A 22,953-nucleotide genomic window follows, 5' to 3' on the forward strand; every position below is an offset into this window, starting at 1 on the left:
TCTTTTGGAAAATTATATTTTTGCCATTTTACAGAATGGACTAACTGAAACCATTTTAGGAATATGCATTGAGACAGACATAGTAGTTTGGAATGGCCTGATTCTCCATAGCCCTGCACCTTATTTTGTGATTTCCACTGAGCAGAGTGAGTGTAAAATGTTATCACATCCAAATGTTCACTGGTGTAAATGATGACACAAGTGTAGGGCAATGGAGCTCAGGTCTTATGCCTTGACTCCCATCTAGCTGTAGAGGAATGAGCGACTGAATCCTCAGAACGAAAATGTCTCAATGACTTAGTTCCTTATTCTGTTTTCAAGGATTAAAAATGAATTGGGTATCTTTTTTTATAGTAAGATCTTCTAAGTTTGATGTTAGGAAGAGAATGTAAGGAACCCAGGATGCTAAAATTCAGTGACCTCCCAACCATGTGTGTAAAGCAAAGGCTCTGTAACTTGGTGAACTTGCTAGCTTGTTTTTCACTTGTGGGGAAAAAAAACAAAACAAGAACTGGCCTATCCACAGGGCAAAATTAATCAGGTATTACTTCATGCCCACAATACTCTTTAGATTTTAATTAGCCTTCAAGCTGCGACAATGTCAGCTTTTTGTCTGCTAACCAGAGCTAGAGTGGGTCACAATCTGGACACTACTAATGGGAATATGTGCATTGCATTGGTAATCTACCAGGTGATGTGCCCATCATGGCATTTATGAGCACTGCTCTTCTGAAGAGGCCATCTTTCACATGAAATGAGAATACCAGGCCTCGACTCCAGCACTTTATTCTATTGAACATCTCACGGCACTTTTCAGGAGAGGAGCTGTGCTAATCCTAGTGCTCTGGCCCAATGCCAATTTGAATAATTGAATTCTGCCTCCATAAGAGCCCTCCCACCAGTAATTTCAACTGGATACAATGTTCTCCACTTTCCATCCTAAACTGTACAACCACCTCTGCCTAGCAATCGGGTAGCAGGATGGCTACTGCTGGCATCACTTCCTTAAAGAGAAGTGGCATCCACTCTTGCATTGGGTGGTTTGCGATCCCTGCTGAAAACTTACAGAGCCTACCCCATCCAGGGCAAACTCTCAGCCTTGCCCAAGCTAGTCCCAAGTCAGGACTTCTGGGTGCTAACAGTGGGCTAGATTCTCCCTTTTCACAGCCTGGGCTCCACACGAGTTAGGCCACTGGAATATGGTCCCATAGAGAGACTACACCAGTGAAGCCTGGGCATATAAAACAGAACTTGATGATGCTTGCGCTCTGCCCTGGTGTGTCTTTTCTCTCTCTGGGAATGCTCTTTATATGGTGGATTGAGCAGCTGGTGCAGTAACCAGCTCTGCTGTCTTTGTATCAGCATGGAATACCCCTTTGCCCAGGGAGTTCTCCACTGGCAAGTTACAGTCTGAAGCCAGCCCCTTTGTACCACCTGAGCAATGCAAGTGGGCAGGATTGTAATGCACATTTGGGCCACAGTGTGCTAACTGAGATGGCTTTAACTGCAAAGTAGGAAATGTTCAAAGTTTGGGGGTGTTTTAGTTTGGGGCATTATGGATTAAGGGCCAGCTCTGAAGTTTGAATGCAAATTTCAGGCCATAATGAGAAAACACATTGAGTTAAATTCTGTTCTCAGTTGCTTTCACTGGCCTAAATCCAGAGTAACTGCACTGACTTGCATAGAGTTATTCCAGACTTACATAAATGTAACTCAGTGCAGAACATGGTCCATCAAAGCTGAATATTTCCTTGCCAATATCTGCATGAAATCACTCATGTACTCAGACATATTTACATGCTCATTTGGAGTGGTTTAATGGGTTTGATGGTACAACATCATATTCCCAACTTGATTTCAGCATGGCCAAGAATGAGAATGTCTTAGCAATCACAGTGTGTGAAGATCAGCTAACTCCTAGTTTGTTCTTGTTAGAAAGGACATTTGTTGGGAGTGTGACATAGCCATCCATATGCTTTAGGGAAGCTTTTTAACTGACCCACTCTTTTGTTCAGTGAACTAAATACTGGAGATAGGCTGCAGGTACATTGTAGTCAGATGAAGGCTAGTTGATTGTCATGTTGTTCCTTTCAGAAAAACACAGACCTGAGGAACTCTAAGGCTGAAAGCCAAGATTCAGTTCCACTCCCAGAAAAGTCAACAAAACTATTTTAAATAGAATGATTTCATCTTGTAGTGAACCCCGAGTTACCTGCCAGTGGTGCTATTAATAACCATACGTTTATCGCAGGCATGACCTAATGGAGTACAGAGACTACAACATTTTAAAGCAATATTTGGGGCCCAGTTATGTTAGAAGCTAAAACCCTGCTGTGAGGAAAGGAGATCAGATGAATCCAGAGTTGGATCACTGTTAGGAAATGCCGAAAAGCCTTCCTACTTAATAAAGTTTTTCCACCGTAGCCAGAAAGCCATTCACATCAATCCATTTCTCTGCCCTTCTTAAACTAAAAACTCAACCCCAAGCCACATTTTCTGTGGGAGAAATGGTATCAAATCCAGAGCCTCCATGAAGTGCACTGAGCATTGCCAGTCTATTTTATGTGGAAGGCATTGCTGAGAGACCATGGTGATGGGCATCATTACAGAACCGAAAGAGAGAACAGATTCTGGAGTCCATGTGTGTTCAGAGTGCTGGATCAGGCCCTGATGTTCAGATTATAGAAGAAATGTTTAACTCTTGTCCCCCATCCACTCCCCCAGGATCATATCTCTGTGTGTGCTTGTGCTCATTTAGGGCCGGCTCCAGGCAGCAGCCGACCAACCACGTGCTTGGGGCGGCACCTTATAAGGGGCAGCCAATCATGGTTCGGCGGGGCGGTGCTCCGGGGGGGAGAAGGTTGATTTTCTTTTTGATTCGGCGGGGCGGTGCTCGGGGGGGGGGTTGTTTTTGGTTCGGCAGAGCGGCGCTGGGGTTTTTGTTGTTGTTGTTGGTTTTGGTTCGGCGGGGCGGCGCTCCGGGGGGGCGTGATTTTCTTTTTGGTTCGGCGGGGCAGCTCTCGGTGTGGGGGGGTTGGTTCGGTGGGGAGGCGCTTTTTTTTTTTTTGGCTTGGGGCAGCAAAAAAGTTAGAGCCGGCCCTGTGCACATTTTCCTTAAACTGCTGTAAATTACATGCCGTTCCTTTCTGCTTCACAGATGATCAGTAGAAGTATCACAGCCGGCACTGAAACAAACTCCAGAAATGTACTGCAAATATTTTGTCCTCATCTGTGTGTGGCTTTTTCTTCCAACTCAAAGGTAAGGTTCCTGACAAGGATACCATCTGAAGTGTAGTTGATATAAATGCTGGGGGCAGGAAGGAAAATAGCCATGGTCCAGACTCCAATCCTCCCATCCCTTCCTAAGAGGGCTGGATGCATCAGAGGAGAGCTGATTACACCATACCAAAGGATAGTGCAATGGGAACAACTCCCTGAGTCACAATCCCTCACTAGGGAGGTGCTGCCCCCTTTCTACAGCTCAGTCCGGCTCTTGAAAGATTGCAGCTTTGTGTAACTTCCATTAGAGAATCTGGAACCACATGACCCTCCCCTAGTTTTGAGTTTAATTAAAGTGTAGAAGTCTATGAATTTTTCAAGTGACCCGATGCCCAGCTCCAAGGGAGGCTGAAACCGTTCATGCCTCAGTCCTGAAACAACAGGAAGCTGAGCAGTTCTGAACGTTGCTTTGGGATTTGCGGGTTCTTTCAGATCCAAAACCTACAGTGAAATTCCAGGGCTATGAAACCCACAGAAATGAGAACTGAAGAAAAAAATTTCACCGAAACCTCCAGAACCCAACCTGCTGCATTTCACACTGCATAGCACTCGCTGCCATTAGGTACTGGCAGTGGGATGATGATGAACTGCCTTGGACTTTGTTTTGCCATTTCCACCAGAATAAACACCATAAGACCAGAATTATCCATTTATTTACACCGTTGGCAATTTTTTTTCCCGACTTTATACAGGGTGTAAGTGAGCACACAGGGCCTGGCTCCACTGGGAAATTACACCATGTTAGAACACGACCCCTCTCTGTCTTTCTAGCTAGACACTTTAGCTTGCCCTGGTCACCTCAGTGTCTAAGTGCCTTCACACACATTAGTGATTTCTCTTCAAAACGCCCCTGGGTCAGGTTTATCATCTAACTATGGAATGCTAATTTTTACATAACTAGCAGAGATAGGTCTGAACGAAAACTCTGCATCTGATCACCCCTGGAGTGACTCTGCACATTGGCGCTCAGACCCACTTCTGATCATCGGCCATGCAAGCACAGAGCCGAACACAGCAGCTTGATTGTGCTCAGTTTGAAAAGCTTTGGCTCAGGCTGTGAATGTTTAGTATTGGCTGCCACCTGCACCTCCCAACCCAATTCACCCAGAGGCTGAAGGTAGGATTCCTCCTTCTCCTGATGGCATTAGCTGTGCAGGGACACTCTGACAGTAGAGGATTGTCCGTAAACAATAACAAGCGAGGTGCAAAGAATTTCCTGGATATCAGTGACCACCAAGGAGGAGCTGATGGCCTGAGGTACAGCTTTTGGCTATCAAAAGGTGATGACTAGGGAGGGAGGAGGAATGGATGTACTCACATGTGGGTTTTATAATGAGCAGGTGCAGTTTTAGATCTTGTAACCAATCAGCTTTGTAATGAGGGATGCCATTTCATGTGTTCCATACTGGACAGTTTTAGAGACTTCTAAATCTCCTCCATTTCTAGGCTGTCAAACCCCGTGTTCCAAATGATTGCAAAGGACATTGCTTACACCCTATACTTATTCATCAGATGGGGGTAGTGGGGGGCAGATCTGCAGGGGCTGCTGACAAAATCTCAGGCACTTAATTAACCCACTCCTCATTGGGCTGCTAAGATAGCTGCAGAGGGCCCTATCCTGTGATGGACAGACCTGTAGATGACACAAATAGATTGCTTGACTCTTCTTCAATATTGTCTTCTACCTTTATAAGGACTTTATCCTTCCACCCACCAGGGTGGTATCTGAGCATCTTCTGTGTAAAATCAATAGCAACAGCAAATCCCTAATGACTTCATGAAATGAGTCTCTGGCACTTTTCTCTTCCTGGGGGCAACACACTGCTTGTATCTGGGTCATGTGCTATATTTTTAGGGGGGAGTGGGGTAATTGGGTGTATGAACCCCATTCTGTCACACCCACTAAGGGGTTAAGAGACAGAGTAGCTACCTCTCCAGCTGCAGCTGATTGGCAGATCAGCAACACTTGGAATAAGAGGCTGCAGCAAGGTTGGGAGCTATCATCAGGAAACTGGGAAGAAGCCACCAAAGGAGCAGGACCAGGACGAGAAACACCCAAGGACTGGAGTGAGATGACTGGGGCAAAACCCACCAGCGTAAGTGGGTATTCCTTCTCCTGCACTCCATGAGCTAGAAGAAGACTGGACTTGGGTGCTGCTTCTAGGCCCAGAAGAAAGACAACATAAGGATTTGATGATTGTGGGAACTGAACTGAAAGACTAGGAGAGCAAAGTCTGAAAGGGCCAGCCAGGGCTGGCCCACAACATTTTGGCACCTGAGGTGGGGAGCACAAATAGCACCCCCATACCCCCTCACTTGGGCCAAAACTTTGAAAGGTCTCAATTCTGCCTTCTTCCTGTTCTACTCCTCTCATGGTACTGCTCTGCTACCTACCCCAATAAAGAAGAACTAACAACTTAAAATGCCTTGTTCAAAAATTTTAAGTAACACTTAACTTTCAAACGCCTGAACAGCAAATGTAACTTTTCTTGTCTGCATAGTAAACACTGGCATTTTTATCTGTTTGAATAATCAAAGTGGTGCTTTCCGTGCCTTCTTGGTTGCAAGATTTGAACTGCTTCCTGAAGGTCCATAGTCTGGGCCAGCTCATGCTCTATTGAGATGGTTGCAAGGCCGACCAGCCTCTCCTGTGTCATTGTGGAGCATAGATGTGTTTTTATTAACTTCAACTTGGAGAAGCTGTGTTCTCCACTGGCAACTGTTACAGGAAGTGTTAGAAGTATGCGCAGAGCAACAAAAGCATTTGGAAAGAGGGTGGTCATTTTATTTGTGCACATATATTCCAGAACAGCCTTTGGAGTTGATCCTGCTGAAATGTATCTTGAAATGGCTTTCAGTTCATTACCTAGATCACTTGCATTAATATTGCGCATGTCATCATGTATCAACACTGTCTCTAGTGCCCTGCATTGCTGGTGTAGATCTTCTTCAAGTATAGTGAGGAGTTTTGGAATATCATACAACATCCCAAATATACTGCTGTGTTCCCTGAGCTGCATGAAACAGTCTTCAACTGACTATATTGCACAATCTAGCACCTAGTTAAAGAATTCAACTTTGAATTGTTGTTTGGGGTCTCTTATGAGATTATCCTGTGCCTCCTAATCAAAATGCCTTCTTCTTCAGTGATGCTTGTATTCTTGAATGGGTGGGAAAATAGCTTCAGTGTGAAGTTCCTCTGCCAACTTCCGTTGCACTCTTCAGAATGTTTTGAAATCCCTCATCTGACCGGTAAGACTGTAGGTATGACTTTGCTTTGTCCAGTTGTTCCATTGCTCCAGATATATCAAGGTCAACACCTTGGAGTCTCTTGCTTACATTTATTTCAAACAGTATGTCATGCCACAACACTAAGCCACACAGAAATTTAAAGTTATGTATGTTTCTGGTGATTCCATTTTCCTCTGCCACTGTTCTCCCATGAACAGTTCCTGTCATAGCATTATCCTCCATAATGGCAATTATGGCATCATCTATCTTCCCAATTTGGTGTTTGATAGGCGTTATCACCTCCACTCAACTTTCCCATCGTGTGGCACTCAGTGGTTTCAGTGTCAGAGAGGATGTTCCCAGATGTTGCTTCAAAATTTGCCATCGATGAGTTGATGCAGAGAAAAATACATAGATGCTTTGAATTACATTAAAAAATTCAGCAGTCTCACTAGAAGCTGATGCTGCATCACTGACCACCAAGTTCAATGAATGAGAACTGCATGGGACAAAAAAAGCTCGAGGGTTTAACTCTCAGATCCGTGTCTGCACTCCTCTGTTCTTTCCTCTTGGTAGGAGAATCTAAATCCAAATACTCTGAATACTAGGGAGGCTGTGATCCAGAGTTCCAGGCCAAGTTTGGATCCAGAGCCGGAGACCAGACCTGTGATGTTGGTTCTGACCTGTCTTTACCTACTGCCAAAGATGGCCAGAGGCATTAAAAATGAACCAAAAATCTCAGACGCCTAGCCTAGCCACTGCTCCTCTTCTGTTTAAGAAGCAATGGTGCCTCAGCATCATTACCATGGTGCAGACACATGTAGCCAGAGACCATGGCTTTATTTGGCAAGGCTCATGAATTCAGCTACAGAATTTCACTGAGATCCTCCACTCTTCTCTGCAGGTGACAGGCCCACGCTTAGCAGCACAAGTCACTTGAAAAATATTACTTCAATACTGCATGCTCTGCACTGGTATCCCACTGAGTCCTATAGCATCACCTACTGGCCAAGAGTAGCTCTGCAGCACCCTGCCTCAGTTTCCTTTTATGTTTGGGGCCCCTTAAAAGTCCACATACTTAAAACATTCGCCATCACACCATCTTTTTAATAGACTTCAAAACCTATAACTTTCACCCAGTTTCAGCTGGGCTCAAGCCATCCTCCCTGAAGATCTGTTCTCTCTCTAAAGTTTACTTCTTTCACCCTAGTGCCAAGCTGGGCACATCCCCTCTGCCCCAGGCGTCTGTCTTCCTGCTTTGCCACCACCTTTTGTCTGAGGCTTGGCCTTCCCCACCCCTACTCATTCAGAGCCCTCCAGGAACCTTATCACTCTCTGACAGGATCTCCCAACCACCTGCAACTCTGTCCCCCTTTATAAGGCTCAGGTGCCTTCCCTTAAGTCCACTTGGGCAGCAGGTCATGGGTCCAGGAGCACTGGACCCCACTGCCTCTTAAAGGGGCCAGTTCAGTTCAGGGTCTCTGACCTGGTTTTCAAAGTCTCGCATTGGATTAGTCCTGGCTACTGGAGAGATTGTCTCTCTCCATCCAGCCATGGCCTACTTTGAAGGCTGTATTGCACTTGAATGAGGAAACTACCAGCCAGCATGGTGAGGCTGACAACTGGGGCTGGAAGATGCTTCCCAAGACCAAGACACTGGATCTCCCTCTCAGATGAGAAAAGAACAGCCACTAACCCCGCTGCATTCAGAGTTAAGTGCAACTATCACTGACAGTACTCTGCTCGTGCTGACAGGGGCATTTTCATATTCAGAGTAGGAAAGGAGGAGACAGAAGCCCGTCTGTTGCTGAAAGGGGCTTGTTACCGTTATTTTTGTTACTTGGACTATAAACTCTTTGGGACAGTGGCTATCGCTGTGTTCTGTGTACAGCACAATGGGGTCCCGGGGCATGGTTGGAGCTTCTAGCTCTTACTTTAGTTAGTCCATCCCATGCTTTGCAACATATTGGGCTACCCACATTTGCCATTCTTGCCTGTCAACTGCCCATCTCTCCAAATCTTCCGATTTCATGTTGGTTGAGGTGCTTGATGTCATTCAGAACTGTTCATTTCCATGTTATTCACCATCTTTCTCTTTCTTCTTGCGTTTTCTGGCTTCCATTCAAGGGCAGTATTTTGTAAGCATTCTTTTTCCATTCTCAGCACGTCCCAGCCACTGATGTCTTCTTTCGTAGATTATTTGTGAGAGGGTACCTTGTCCAGTAATTTTTCTGACTTCTTCATTCGTCTTCCTATCTCTATATGTTATTCCCAATTTTCTTCTCAGACATTTGTGATGACATGCATCCAGCTTTTGCATATCTTTCTTGGTAAGTTGCCATGTCTCACTGCTATATATTGTGATGGCGATAACAATTGCTTTGTACACATTCAGTTTTGTCTTGAGGGAGATGTTTTTGAGTTTCCAGATGTTTTTGAGTCTTCCAAATGCAGCGTTTGCCTTCCCAATTCTTCTTATTATTTCCTTGGAACTAGTACCATCTTGATGGTACTTCCAAGATACGTAAAATTGTCCACCTTCTCCAGTTTCTCTTCTTCAATTTTGATTTCTGTCCCTATAGTCCCCATTAACATGACTTTACTTTTCTTTGCATTGTATCTCAAACCTATCTTCTCCATTACTTCTTTTACTTGGTTTGTGCTTTTTTGTAGTCCATTGGCATCTTCACTGATAAGAGTGATGTCATCAGCAAAGTCTAGATCAAATAGCCTTGAATTGTTCCATTTTAGGCCATATGTATCACTGTTGCATTGTTTTAATCCATAGTCGATGACTAGCATAAACAAAAAAAGAGACAGGATGCACCCTTGCCTTACACCTGTCTTGATGCTGAATGGCTTACTCAATCCATTTTCCATTTTAATGCAGCACTTTGAGTTGGCATAGAATGTCTTCATAATGTTAATTAATTTGGTTGGAATTCCATATTGTTCCACAATTTTCCACATTGTTTCTCTATTTACACTATCTAATGCCTTTTGAAAGTCCACAAAATTGATGACAAGACTGCCTTGGAATTCAGTTGTGTTCTCAATAATCCCTCTCAGGGTGAAAATAGCGTCTGTGCATGATCTCCTTTGTCTAAATCCAGATTATTGTTCACGTAGCTATTACCACAGTACAAATAATAACTGTGGGAAGCATTCAGCTACTATGGTGATAGGCACTAATACAAGAACCCACATAAGTAAACATTAAGGAAGTCATAAGCCAATTCCAGCTGTCACCATTCCAACTGTTTCTGGACATAAGCATCTTCCCCAGACAACCACATCTCTCCTACACAATTGTAAAATACCCCAAACTTTGGATTGTCTGTTTAATGAAGTCACACGCTGATTGCCCACAGTCCCAGTCCTGCACACAAATTAAACAGCAGAATCAAGTGCTGCTGGCTTTGATGAAGTGTTTTATGCAGTTTCTGTTGGACTGCTGTATAGATGCAGGCAGTGTTTCCCAAACTTGGGATGCCACTTGTTTAGGGAAAGCCCCTGGTGGGCCGGGCCTCTTTGTTTACCTGCCGCGTCCGCAGATCCGGCCGATCACGGCTCCCACTGGCCGCGATTTGCTGCTCCAGGCCAATGGGAGCTGCTGGATGCGGCGGCCAGCACATCCCTCATCCCATGCCGCTTCCCACAGCCCCCATTGGCCTGGAGCAGCGAACTGCAGCCAATGGAAGCTGCAATTGGCTGGACCTGCGGACGCGGCAGGTAAACATTCTGGCCCGGCCCACCAGGGGTTTTCCCTAAACAAGAAGCATCCCAAGTTTGGGAAACACTGCATGCAGGGAACACAGCTGCAGCTGCACAACAGATGCTCCCAGCATGACCTACCATGCCTAACAATATGTATTTGTATATTTTAGAAAGTGCACCCTGGGCCATAAATCGGACACACACAGCAGTGACACGGTATCGCTCCCTGGATTTGAGAACCTCACAGAGGGCTACAACAAATATCTCAGGCCATACTTTGGTGGTACGTCAACAGAACATTTCAGTGTCTGATAAAAGGATTATATAATCAATAATGTTTGCATGGAGAGAATGATGTTTTATGGGTTTTCTTTAGCAAGCACTAGTTTATCTGTCCCTGTTAAATTAGCTGGGATTGGGACTATGTGCCCAAAGTCCATCCTCACCTACCCCCTCCAATTCTGTTTGCTCAGTGGACTCCATGTGTATGACTGAAGGCAGAATTTATTCCCTTGGAACATATTTGTCTGTGGAATAAAGAACAGGAAGCTTAGAGAGTTTTGACACCTGTCAGATTAGTTACCTTGGGCTAAATTCTGGTCTGTTACAACCATGAAGCCCTTTTGTTTCAGTTTGTCCCCTTGGTGTGGCTGTGTATTTAACGGACATCCATTTTATAAGAGTCATTGTGGCTGCAAATGAATGAGGCCTGCCTCCTTAAACTGCAGTGTTGCTCACTTATAACTTCCTTCCTGTTTAGTCCCAGTCTCTGGGGATTTGTTTCCACTGTGGAACCATATACACTAAATTCTAAACCACCTATGCCCAGGCTTTGCCTTAAATTTTGTGAAGGAACAGCCTTCTCAGTGCACAGATCATGTCTGGATGTTCTGTGAAGTGCAGATGACCAAGCCTCATGCAGTCTGATTACGACCCCTATGCCATGTAATGTAGCTGGTGTACATTGGCTTTGTCTTACACCTTTTAGCGTCTCTCTCTTTATCTTCCTCCTGTGGTGATAAATTTCTACAATAGTGGACTTACATAGAGTAATGACCACTACGTCTGGTACTGTGGAATAATACCAGCTCTTCATTGAAATTTGTCCCATAGGACAACAGATGGTTATGAAATAGAAGAGAGAAGTTTAAATGCATGCAAGTCAATATCAGCACAAGTGTAATGTGTCCATAGCATGTTGGGTAAAAATTGTCAGGACTCTGGCTCCTAAATAACTATCACTTTTGAAAATGGGATCTAGCTCCTAAATCACTTAGGCACTTTTGAAAAATTGTCCTTTTTGCAACCAGAAATCTTATTAGGCAAATGAAAAATATGAATTCTAGATACATTTTAAAAATCTTGTTAAACCTAACTGACTTTTAGAAAGTGGGTAGCTTCAATTCTAACTGGCAAGATATATAGGATTGAGCAAGTCATATAGGCGAAAAAAGTACACGTGTTGACTACATAGATATATATGGCCTGTTCCTGAAACATGGTGACCACCTGCAAATCCTGTTGACTTCAGCTGAATTTTTGGGTGCTCAGCACCAATCAGGATCAGGTCCCTGTGGCCCTAGGGCTTAATTCTGCCTTCCTTATGCACCCGAATCTCCCACTGAAACCAATGCGAATGGAGTATTGGCCCCAGTGCATATGAATGTTTGTGATCTGTTGGTTATGAAGAAAATGTTCTAATATGTTACTGTGCCATATATTTGCTACTGTGCTGACGGGATTTGATCTTCCTCGAGTTCACCCTTATTACAATAAAAAGAGGCAAAATATAAACTGACTTACACTAATGTCTTTTGACATTTGCTAGGGTGGAGCTGCCCTCTTGTGGTGAATCCTAGCTTCAGCGCTTGAAAAGAGGCAGCCACACTACCAAGTTATGTAGTTCCTTCAATGTAAAATTGTGTGTGTATCGACCCACTGAAAGGGGATATTTTGCCTCTATTTTGTCATGTGTTTTAGCCACCTCCTTTCTAGCTAACGGCTGTTCTTTAAGGGTTTCACTTTATGGGCGCTGAAGTGAACTCCACAGAGGGCTCACCCAGGCCCATAAGCACCAAGGAGGCCTGCTTTGTCATCTTCTGTGCTGAGGAGAATTTCGCCCCGTATGTACTGAAATCTGCTAACTAAATTTCTAGTAGGGCCCATTTCCTGACTTGGGAAACACCTGCCCAGGGGACAGGAAACCCCACAAGTTCTGACTTCATTTTTCTACTAAGTGGACTGAGTTTTCTTCCACCTCTACAGAAATGGCAGGGGTTTGGCCTCCTAAGCCCACAAATCTTCCTAACCCCAATGCACCACAATTCATGCTCCCCATAGAGTAGTGATGCCCACAGACTGCTGTCCCACTCAAGCCACCCCTGGGGGGGCTGGGGGAGAGACAGGGTATTCACTGTGCACTACCTCTGAAGGGACAACACATGAAGATAACGTTGTTTTACACAGCAATTTCCTGTGGGTAAGGAAGCTGGGGGGTAGGGAGGGCAGGTGGGAAACAGTGGCACAGACAGCAGCAGTCTCTATCTGGCCCTGCACCTGGCCCATACCCTCCTAAAGTACATCTACTGAGAGGCTTTTATGAGATCGGGCAAATAAGGAACAATGGCAAAGAACTGGCAATTCCTCTTCCATCCTCTCCAGATAGGCTCCTGCCATCTGGGTTCTCTGTGCTCAGTGAAGCAGCAGGGTCAAATGGGCTCTATCCCAGGAGACAGAGAGCAGATTTCCAAAGCTGGGTGTGCAAAGGAGAACATGTATCTTTTCTCCATAAAGCAAATCTCTCTTCCCATATACTTCCAGTGCACCTTACAGCACTCTGTCCTCTGTTCAACTCCAGTTACGAGGCAGGACGGAGGTGGCCACATTAAAACAAACCTAACACGCTGTCTGTTGCCAAACAATGGTTCACTGGGGCACAAAGCTCACTCACTGTAAAAGATTTCCATAGATCCCGTTTGGCAGGTTCTCAGGGTGCCGGGCTCAGCACTCTGGGATGGGGGAGGTCAGACTTTGTGCACGGACAGTTGGGAGGGTCCCTAGATCAGGTCTCCCCTATGAGCGTGTGTGTACACTGCAGTTGGGAGGTGTAATTGCAGCACATGGAGATGTACCTGAGATAGCTTTGATTTGAGCCCAGTGATCACTTTCAGTGAGTGGTGCTGCTCACATGAGAGGCCATGGCAGTTGATTAGACTCACAAAAGGGTGACACCCGAATCTCTTATAAATCCCTGAATAACCAGAATTGTAGGGAACAAAATCTCACCCTCCCAAACTCTGGGACAGGCTGCAGGACTGTAGAGGGAGAGTGAGGCTGGGGACTCCGCCTTGCTTTGCATCAGGAAAAGGCTGTGTGGTTCAGTGGACAGGACATGGCTAGAAGTCGGGGGGCTCAGCTCTGTTCCTGCTTCTGGTTCTGACTCACTGGGCAAGTCACTCAATTGCTCCAGGACTCAGTTTTCTCATCTGAGAAATGAGGATAATACTTCTTACGCACCTCTCTAGAGCGCTCTGAGAGCGAGCCACGGAAAGTGTTATATAACACCTCAAGATTGTTATCACTACATATGCTGAGCCATGTGTGGCTCTTGATTTCTGTGGCTGATTGCAATGGAAATATTGCCTACCTGGATTGCCTGGGTGTATGGCCACTGGTGCTGCACGTGATCATTTCAGTCCGCTCATGCCACCAAAGAAAGAAGTGCTGCTATTGGCAGCACAAGTGAAAAGTTTTTGAGCATGAGATTTCACAATCTGCTCATGTTTAACTCTCTGAAATTTAGTCTAGTTCTTTGGTCGCTGGCAGCCATAGGGACACCCCTATATGTAGGCTTGGAAGGATTAGACTTTTATAGGTAAATGTTGATTGCATCATACGTGTGCAAACCGATGAAAAAGTATTTCCATCAGTAATAATCAAAATAGACAGTTAGGCAAAGTAAGACAAATGCTGCTTGAGAACTTATTAGAGTTTGATTTTAAGGCTGTTTACTTTGTATATTTTGATGTTGATAATTTGGTTTAATGATTACAAAGCTTTAACTTTTTTAAACTATGTCTACTATCATTAAATAATTGTCTGACCTCCCTATAGTTTCCCACAACTGTGAAAATTTAAATAGCTAGATAAAAATCTTTAAAAAGCTTTAAAATAAACATTGATATTATGAATCTAAATTATAAAAAAAATCTAATTCTTGCAAGACTACCTATGTGTGCTGCTTGATTGAGTGCAGAACTGAATTCCATACTGAATTCTAAGTGTCCATTTCTTTTGTTTAGTACACAACAACATAGTGTTACCTTCACCGTTTCTTCGCTCTAATCTAAGCCTCTCTATCCCTCCCCAGGGAAACCTGTTCAAATAGCATTGAGCCTGGACGTTGCAAGTATTTCAAGTATATCTGAGAGTGACATGGTAAGTGACTCAGTCTCGATTACATACTGAGGAGAAAGGGGCCAGTTTGGCTCTGTGCTCTGGAGGGGATCCAGGTTTGAGACACCAGAGTTGGAGACCAAGAGTGACTGATGGTATTGGGTGCCTCTGTTCTTGGGAGCCCAGTATGGCAATTCCCAGCTAAGCCACAGACATCCTGTGACCTTGGGACCAGATAGTCACTTGGGACGAAGTCCTCAAAGGTATTTAGGCATCTAATTCCCTTTCAATGGGAATTGGGTGCCTAAAAACCTTTGACAATCTTGGCCGTGGTCTCCCTGTGCCTCAGCTGCTCATCTGCACAACGGGGATAATAGCACTTTCCTCACTCACAGGGCAGCTGTGAGGATCAAATCCATTCGCAATTATGAAGCACTCGGGTGCTACAGCCGAGGGGATATAAGGACTGAGTTAGAGACAGAGACAGGGGGCTGACTGTCAAAAGGCAGGAGCTCAGCATGTCCTGAAAGTCAGTCCCATTTGAGGGCTCCGAAGCTGGGCACCAAAAATGGTGGCACACAAAGTTATTATTCACAATGGAAGATTTAGCCGTGGGCTGCAGCTGTTGTAGCATTTCATCCCCCCTTCTGTTTCCCTGCAGAGTCTCCTCTTGCAGGCTTAGGCATGACACTGAGTGTTGCTCCAGAAGCCACCCCCAGTCCTCCTCTTTAGCCTTCAGATTGTGGAAGAGTAAAGTGGATTAAAGCTGAGGAGAAGCCCTAATGTTCAGAGGGCTAGAAGGGCCATCACCCCAAAGGGAAATATAAAGGGAAACCTTCACCAAATATAGGGTATTTTCACGAGTCCAGTCTCCCACCCCTTGTAAAATTACCCCTTTCTACAAAATATATTCCCTCCCCATCCCACCTAAATTCCCCTTGTGTCAAGGAGAACATTATAGAGACATACTCTATGGCTAGATAAATAATTGAAATGACCCAGAGGTTTTCCCCTTCATCACCAGTATTAATAATTCACTATACTGAAACTCTTAACAGTGCATCATTTCAATCATTTAAGTCATGGAGTAGAACTTACTCCCCCCCCTCCCCCCCCCACACACACAACAGTCTGAGAATCAAATCTGAAGAATGAGGATAACATAATTTATTTAGCACCTTTCATACCAAAGGATTTTACAAACCATCTATTAAACATAAGGGAATCAATTCATCTGCCACTGAAATGCAGCCATGTCTGGGCAGGAACATGGTAGCTGTATAACAATGCACAACAACACTACACAATCATGAAAGCTGCATTTAGTTCATCTGCAAACTAGAGAGCCAAGGATTGCCACAAAGTCCTGTTATGTACCCAGGAGGTTCAGTAAAGAACTGTCTTTGTATCCATTACAACTGAGCCCTGATTTTCTCTTTATCATGGGCAGGGGCGGCTCTAGAAATCGGGCTGCCCCAAGCAGCGCGGAGCACTGCGCCGCCCTTCCCCGGTCCCGCGGCGGGTCCCCTCTTCCCGCGGCTCCGGTTGAGCTCCTGCCGGCATGCCTGCGGCAGGTCCACTGGAGCCCGGGACGAGCGGACCTGCCGCAGTCATGCCTGCGGGAGCTCAACCGGAGCCGCGGGAAGACGGGACCCGCCGCAGTCATGCCTGCGGCAGGTCCGCTCGTCCCGGGCTCCGGTGGACCTGCCGCAGGCATGCCGGCGGGAGCTCCCCCAAATGCCGCCCCCCGGGAAACGGCCGCCCCAAGCGCCTGCTTGGCGCGCTGGTGTCTAGAGCCGCCCCTGATCATGGGGGCACTATAAAACTACTTCATCCACTTGAAACTGCTGGGGGGATTTTAGACAGGCTGGATATTGCAACCAAGTTGGAATTTGACCAGGACACTAGACCAGGACACCAGTTGGTCAAGATCTTGTTTTTTTACTCTCCTACCTAAAACTTCAGTCCCATCGCATCCCTAGTCCCTGGCTTGGGCTCAGTTTAGTACCGACCTGACAGAAGAGTAACACTACAAGCTTTGACTGCACTTCCTACTTTATTTGGCTTAAATAGCATGTTATTTTCTTACATTTCTTCAACATATCACCCCCAAAATAAGCACAACCCACCTGCCCCGTCTGAGTGATCTGAATATAGCTCCCAATAAAACTGGTCTACAATTTTTGAGAAGTTGTCTGCTTCAGAGATAAAATGTGCTATTTATTATGTATTTTGATGTGCTGAATTCAAATATGACAATTAAAACAACTGATTGGCTACTGTTTCTAAGTTATTTAAGTTTTTACATTTTATGTCTATGTATATTGTGTAGATAGTAGAGTTTTAATCATAAATTGTAAACCTAGGTCTTTTCATGTGTTTATGGTTGCTTTACATGATAATACTTCACCTGTCCTGTTTATGTAACACTTTAAAAATCAGCAAAAGGGTTATATAAATAAAATGTATTATGAAACAAAAGGCAAAAAACTATTATGTACATAGTTTAGTCCTATTCAGTGTCTACTCGGCGCTTCTTGGCTTGTCTCTTGTATTCATTAAATGGAGCATCTCTTGTCACTGTCCAGCAATAGTCTGCAAGCATTGATGGGCTCCATTTGCCCTGATAGCCTTTCTCCATTGTTGCAATGTCCTGGTGAAATCGCTCACCGTGCTCGTCGCTCACTGCTCCGCAGTTCGGTGGAAAAAAATCTAGATGAGAGTGCAAAAAATGTATCTTTAGTGACATGTTGCAACCAAGGCTTTTGTATGCCTTGAGGAGGTTTTCCACCAACAACCTGTAGTTGTCTGCCTTGTTGTTTCCGAGAAAATTTATTGCCACTAACTGGAAGGCTTTCCATGACGTCTTTTCCTTGCCACGCAGTGCATGGTCAAATGCATCATCTCGAAGAAGTTCACAAATCTGAGGACCAACAAAGACACCTTCCTTTATCTTAGCTTCACTTAACCTTGGAAATTTTCCACGGAGGTACTTGAAAGCTGCTTGTGTTTTGTCAATGGCCTTGACAAAGTTCTTCATCAGACCCAGCTTGATGTGTAAGGGTGGTAACAAAATCTTCCTTGATTCAACAAGTGGTGGATGCTGAACACTTTTCATCCCAGGCTCCAATGACTGTCGGAGTGGCCAATCTTTCTTGATGTAGTGGGAATCTCTTGCACGACTATCCGATTCGCAGAGAAAACAGCAGTACTTTGTGTATCCAGTCTGCAGACCAAGCAAGAGAGCAACAACCTTCAAATCGCCACAAAGCTGCCACTGATGTTGGTCATAGTTTATGCACCTCAAAAGTTGTTTCATGTTGTCATAGGTTTCCTTCATATGGACTCCATGACCAACTGGAATTGATGGCAAAACATTGCCATTATGCAGTAAAACAGCTTTAAGACTCGTCTTCGATGAATCAATGAACAGTCTCCACTCATCTGGATCGTGAATGATGTTGAGGGCTGCCATCACACCATCGATGTTGTTGCAGGCTACAAGATCTCCTTCAATGAAGAAGAATGGGACAAGATCCTTTTGACGGTCACGGAACATGAAAACCCTAACATCACCTGCTAGGAGATTCCACTGCTGTAGTCTGGAGCCCAACAGCTCTGCCTTACTCTTGGGTAGTTCCAAATCCCTGACAAGGTAATTCAGTTCACCTTGTGTTATGAGGTGTGGTTCAGAGGAGGAGGATGGGAGAAAATGTGGGTCCTGTGACATTGATGGTTCAGGACCAGAAGTTTCATCCTCTTCCTCTTCCTTGTCTGACTCAAGTGAGAATGATTCTGGTGCATCAGGAACCGGCAGTCCTTCTCCATGGGGTACTGGGCGTATAGCTGATGGAATGTTTGGATAATGCACAGTCCACTTTTTCTTCTTTGACACACCTTTCCCAACTGGAGGCACCATGCAGAAGTAACAATTGCTGGTATGATCTGTTGGCTCTCTCCAAATCATTGGCACTGCAAAAGGCATAGATTTCCTTTTCCTGTTCAACCACTGGCGAAGATTTGTTGCACAAGTGTTGCAGCATATGTGTGGGGCCCACCTCTTGTCCTGATCTCCAATTTTGCAGCCAAAATAAAGGTGATAGGCTTTCTTAACCATAGTGGTTATACTGCGCTTTTGTGATGCAAAAGTCACTTCACCACAAACATAGCAGAAGTTATCTGCACTGTTCACACAAGTACGAGGAATCTCTGCTCACTTTGGCTAAAGAGAAATGTGTCCCTTTGCAAAATCAAACACTGACAAATAAGAGAGCACGACACTGTGTGATTTCTAGAGCTGATAGACGGCAATTTGTTCAGCAGAGTGATGTAAGCTTCATTATGATTGCATCATCCATGACTTCTAGGAATAACATGATGCAATTCATATCATGTATGACGCAATACCAGCTTCAGATTGCATCATTCATTGTTTTGCCTAAAAAGCAAGTACTGTCCAAACCCAGTCATAGATTTATTCATAGATCCAGTCAAAGATGTATTTTAGTCATTTCTGGTTTAAATTGAGATCCCTTCCCTTTATTACTCACTTATCCTCCGCTATTCCCAAGTCAAGGGTCATATATACTGACCCAATAGCATACCTTGAAAACTAGAGCCAATCAGCAATTTTAAGCATCATTTTCGTTCTCAGTGACCCAGAATTAGTAAAGTTTGACTACATTTATTTCAGAAGCATTTTGCCTGTAGAGCAGTGTAATGAATAAAGGGAACAAATATTGTACAGGACCAGTGGCATGACTCATCCGTGGTCCTGCTTATCTCCAGGGGCGGCTCTAGGATTTGCGCCGCCCCAAGTAGGGCGGCACGCTGTGGGGGGCGCTCTGGCGGTCGCCAGTCCTGCGGCTCCCGTGGACCTCCTGCAGACGTGCCTGCGGAGGATCCGCTGGTCCCGTGGCTCTGGTGGACCTCCCGCAGGCACGCCGCCGGATGCTCCACCGGAGCCGAGGGACCAGTGGACCCTCCACAGTCACGTCTGCGGGAGATCCAGCGGAGCTGCGGGACCAGCGGACCCTCCGCAGGCATGCCTGTGGGAGGTCCACCGGAGCTGCCTGCTGCCCTCCTGCAGGACGCCGCCCCAAGCGCACGCTTGGCACGCTGGGGTCTGGAGCCGGCCCTGCTTATCTCCATTACTCCAAACTGTGTTATTCTTCTCATCATCACTGGATTATTCTTCTCATCATCTACTATGCATAGTCTTTCCTTCCCTTACACAATTGCCTTCCATGGCTTAAACAAATGAACTTTCAATAGGGTGAATAGGTAAAATGCAGGTGGTGTTTGCTCTTGGACTTTTAGCTCTGGTGAAAGGCCAATGCAGCTGTATTTGCATTCCTGCTCTCCCTCTATGTGGCTATTATATATATATATATATATATATATATATATATATATATATATATATATATATATATATATATATATATATATTATATATATATATATATATTATATAAAATTATATAAGTAACCTACACACGAATGCAGTATATATATACTGCATTTGTGTGTAGGTTACATATATATATATACTGTACTCGTGTTGACTGGCTTACTCAAGACCCTACATCAATTACATATGAAATAGCTTCCAGTGTGGGAAAATTATATAAGTAACCTACACACAAATGCAGTATATATATATATACTGCATTCGTGTGTAGGTTACATATATATATGTACTTATATAATTTACTTATATCATTTTCCCACACTGGAAGCTATTTCATATGTAATTGATGTAGAGTCTTGAGTAAGCCAGTCAACCTCTTTGCTTAACTATGTTAAGTTCTCCTCACACCTTCTATGGGTCATCTCAATTATCACTTCAAAGGTGTTTTTTTTCTCCTGCTGATGATAGCTCATCTTAATTGATTGGACTCTTACAGTTGGTATGCATACTTCCACCTTTTCATGTTCTCTGTATGTATAAATATCTTCTGTCTGTGTGTTCCATTCTATGCATCCAAAGAAGTGAGCTGTAGCCCATGAAAGCTTATGCTCAGATAAATTTGTTAGTCTCTAAGGTGCCACAAGTACTCCTGTTCTTTTTGCGGATACAGACTAACACAGCTGCTACTGTTATTATGATTATGATTGTTTATTGGGTATGAATACATAAAAAACCTCAAGCAAACAGAGGAACTATGTTTAGAATTCAAGTCTACCGGCTTTGTCCTGTGTGTGTTAAGCTGAGTTTGGTGTGTTACGTGCCCTACATTTAATGCTATGGCTGTATCCTTCAGGAAAGACAACTAGATGTTGTAGCAAAGGAGGGTGAAACAAACGCACACACACACAGTTTGTGAAGACTATGCCTCAGCCTCCTTAGTATGTTTTGGACATAGGAGGTGGACACCAATGCCTCATAAACATTCTTGCTGCGTGTCTTCTCACGCCTGCCTTTCTCCTTCAGGACTACACTGCTACAATATACCTGCGGCAGCGCTGGACGGACCCCCGCCTGGTTTTTCATGGCAACAAGAGCTTCACTTTGGATGCTCGTCTAGTGGAATTGCTCTGGGTGCCAGACACATATATTGTGGAGTCTAAACGGTCTTTCCTGCATGACGTTACCGTGGGGAATCGTCTTATAAGATTATTCTCCAATGGCACTGTCTTGTATGCATTAAGGTAAGTCATGTACTGGTGGTGAAGAGCAAATTAGTAAAACCACACAGGATCAGAATGTGTGTAGGCTGGTGTGGCCATCACGGTTAACAAGAGCTATGGAGTCAACAGGCCCCTGGTTTTGACATTATTTTCTGGATCTCAGCATAATTTAATTGCTCCTTCACTGCAGTTGCACATTCCTCCCAGTCAGTGCAGTTGTTATCTTGTATTATTTCTATTGCATTAGTCCCTAGGAACTCCAGTCAAGGATCACTGTCATGTCCCGTCCTCCCCCCACCTCCCACTCCCGCCTCCTCCTGTACAGAGCAGTAACACAGAAGACTGTCCCTGGCCAGGGAACTTACAATTTCAGTGACAGACAGAAGATGGCAGGTGAATAAAACAGAATGGGCTGGAAGAATGTGAGGGGCGGAGGTAACAAAATGAACAAGCTTTAGCAGAAAACTGGAAGTCTTGGCTTGCTGCTTGCTTAACCAATACCAGCCAGTGGTGATCTTTAGGTATCACATTAATATTCAGTTAAAGCCACTTGTGTCATTTCCCCATTAATTTCCTATGCTCATAGGGCCAAACTGTGCTCCCTCTTACACCAGTGTTAATCCTGAGTCACTCTATCTCCGCTGACTTAGACTACACTGGTATAACTAAGCTCAGAATTTATACCTTAGGATGCAACTTCTCTGGTGTTATTAGTACATTGATTTCAAAAGTCAGAACTATCCAAAAACCTGATCAGAATCTTTGGGGTCTGTAGTTTGCTATGAAAAATAGAGACATCCTGCGGTATGTTTTTATTGCACAGCTTCTGAATTTTCTCTCTCCCCATGTAGAATCACTACTACTGTTGCATGTAACATGGACCTGTCAAAATATCCCATGGACACACAGATGTGTAAACTGCAGCTGGAAAGCTGTAAGTATAGCATTCTACAGATACCTGAGAATATTTGCCTGGCCTATCTTGAATCTGTTTATTCGTATGTAGGTGTCCATTCAAATATTTGGTTTCAGCCAGAACAGCCTCTGAAAATGTACCTTTATTTCTGCAAATACAGAAACTTTTCAAGAAGAAAACAGTTCAACTTAATTCTTCAAATATAAATTATTGTTATTCTAGGGTTTATAAGGTTACTGTCCTCATGGTCCCCATGTACACTTTATAGACATCAGAATGGTAATAAACACTACCTTCCCCCAAGCAGTCAGCAGGTATTTCAGTCTTTCACATAGAAGTAAATTATACTGTCTTTCTCTAAAATCACCTCCTTTTGAGCACACTCTTTCATTAGGGCTAGCCTTTGGTACAATAGGTGGATAATAGGACCCAAATTTTCAAAAGAGTGCCCTCAGTTATCATCCATATTGCACCCCATTCACACATGCAGTTCATGTTTGTGTATGCAGAAATCTCTGTCTTGAACGCATGCACTGGACAGTAAACTTGCATAAGTCAGACATGCCCACTCGTGAAAATTAGAGACTAAGTGGAATTGCCTGGATTGTGGCTAAGGAAGAATTTGGCTCTACAGGTTTCATTGCTGGGCTGATGGCTTCCCCTCTGACTAGGTCTGTCAGTTATTGATGAAACAAGCAAATGCAATGAGTTGGTGATAATCTCACTCTGGGTGCTAATGGACACATTTCCACGTTATACAAAAAAAAAAAAACAAATCTTCA

At 44.3% G+C, this 22,953-nt stretch overlaps 1 protein-coding gene across 1 annotated transcript in view; it reads left to right on the top strand.

Moving 5' to 3' along the window:
* The first annotated feature begins 3,203 nt into the window (after positions 1–3,203).
* LOC120370595 (gamma-aminobutyric acid type A receptor subunit pi) overlaps positions 3,204–22,953 on the top strand; it is a 29,806-nt gene continuing 10,056 nt past the window's right edge. Inside the window, exons 1-5 of the mRNA XM_039485608.1 lie at positions 3,204–3,259; positions 10,398–10,510; positions 14,597–14,664; positions 21,059–21,276; positions 22,107–22,189. Coding sequence (XP_039341542.1) covers positions 3,204–3,259; positions 10,398–10,510; positions 14,597–14,664; positions 21,059–21,276; positions 22,107–22,189 — 538 coding nt within the window. The remainder of the gene's footprint in view (positions 3,260–10,397; positions 10,511–14,596; positions 14,665–21,058; positions 21,277–22,106; positions 22,190–22,953) is intronic.

Source organism: Mauremys reevesii, linkage group 8 (genome assembly GCF_016161935.1).
Source record: "Mauremys reevesii isolate NIE-2019 linkage group 8, ASM1616193v1, whole genome shotgun sequence".
Lineage (NCBI taxonomy): Eukaryota > Metazoa > Chordata > Testudines > Geoemydidae > Mauremys > Mauremys reevesii.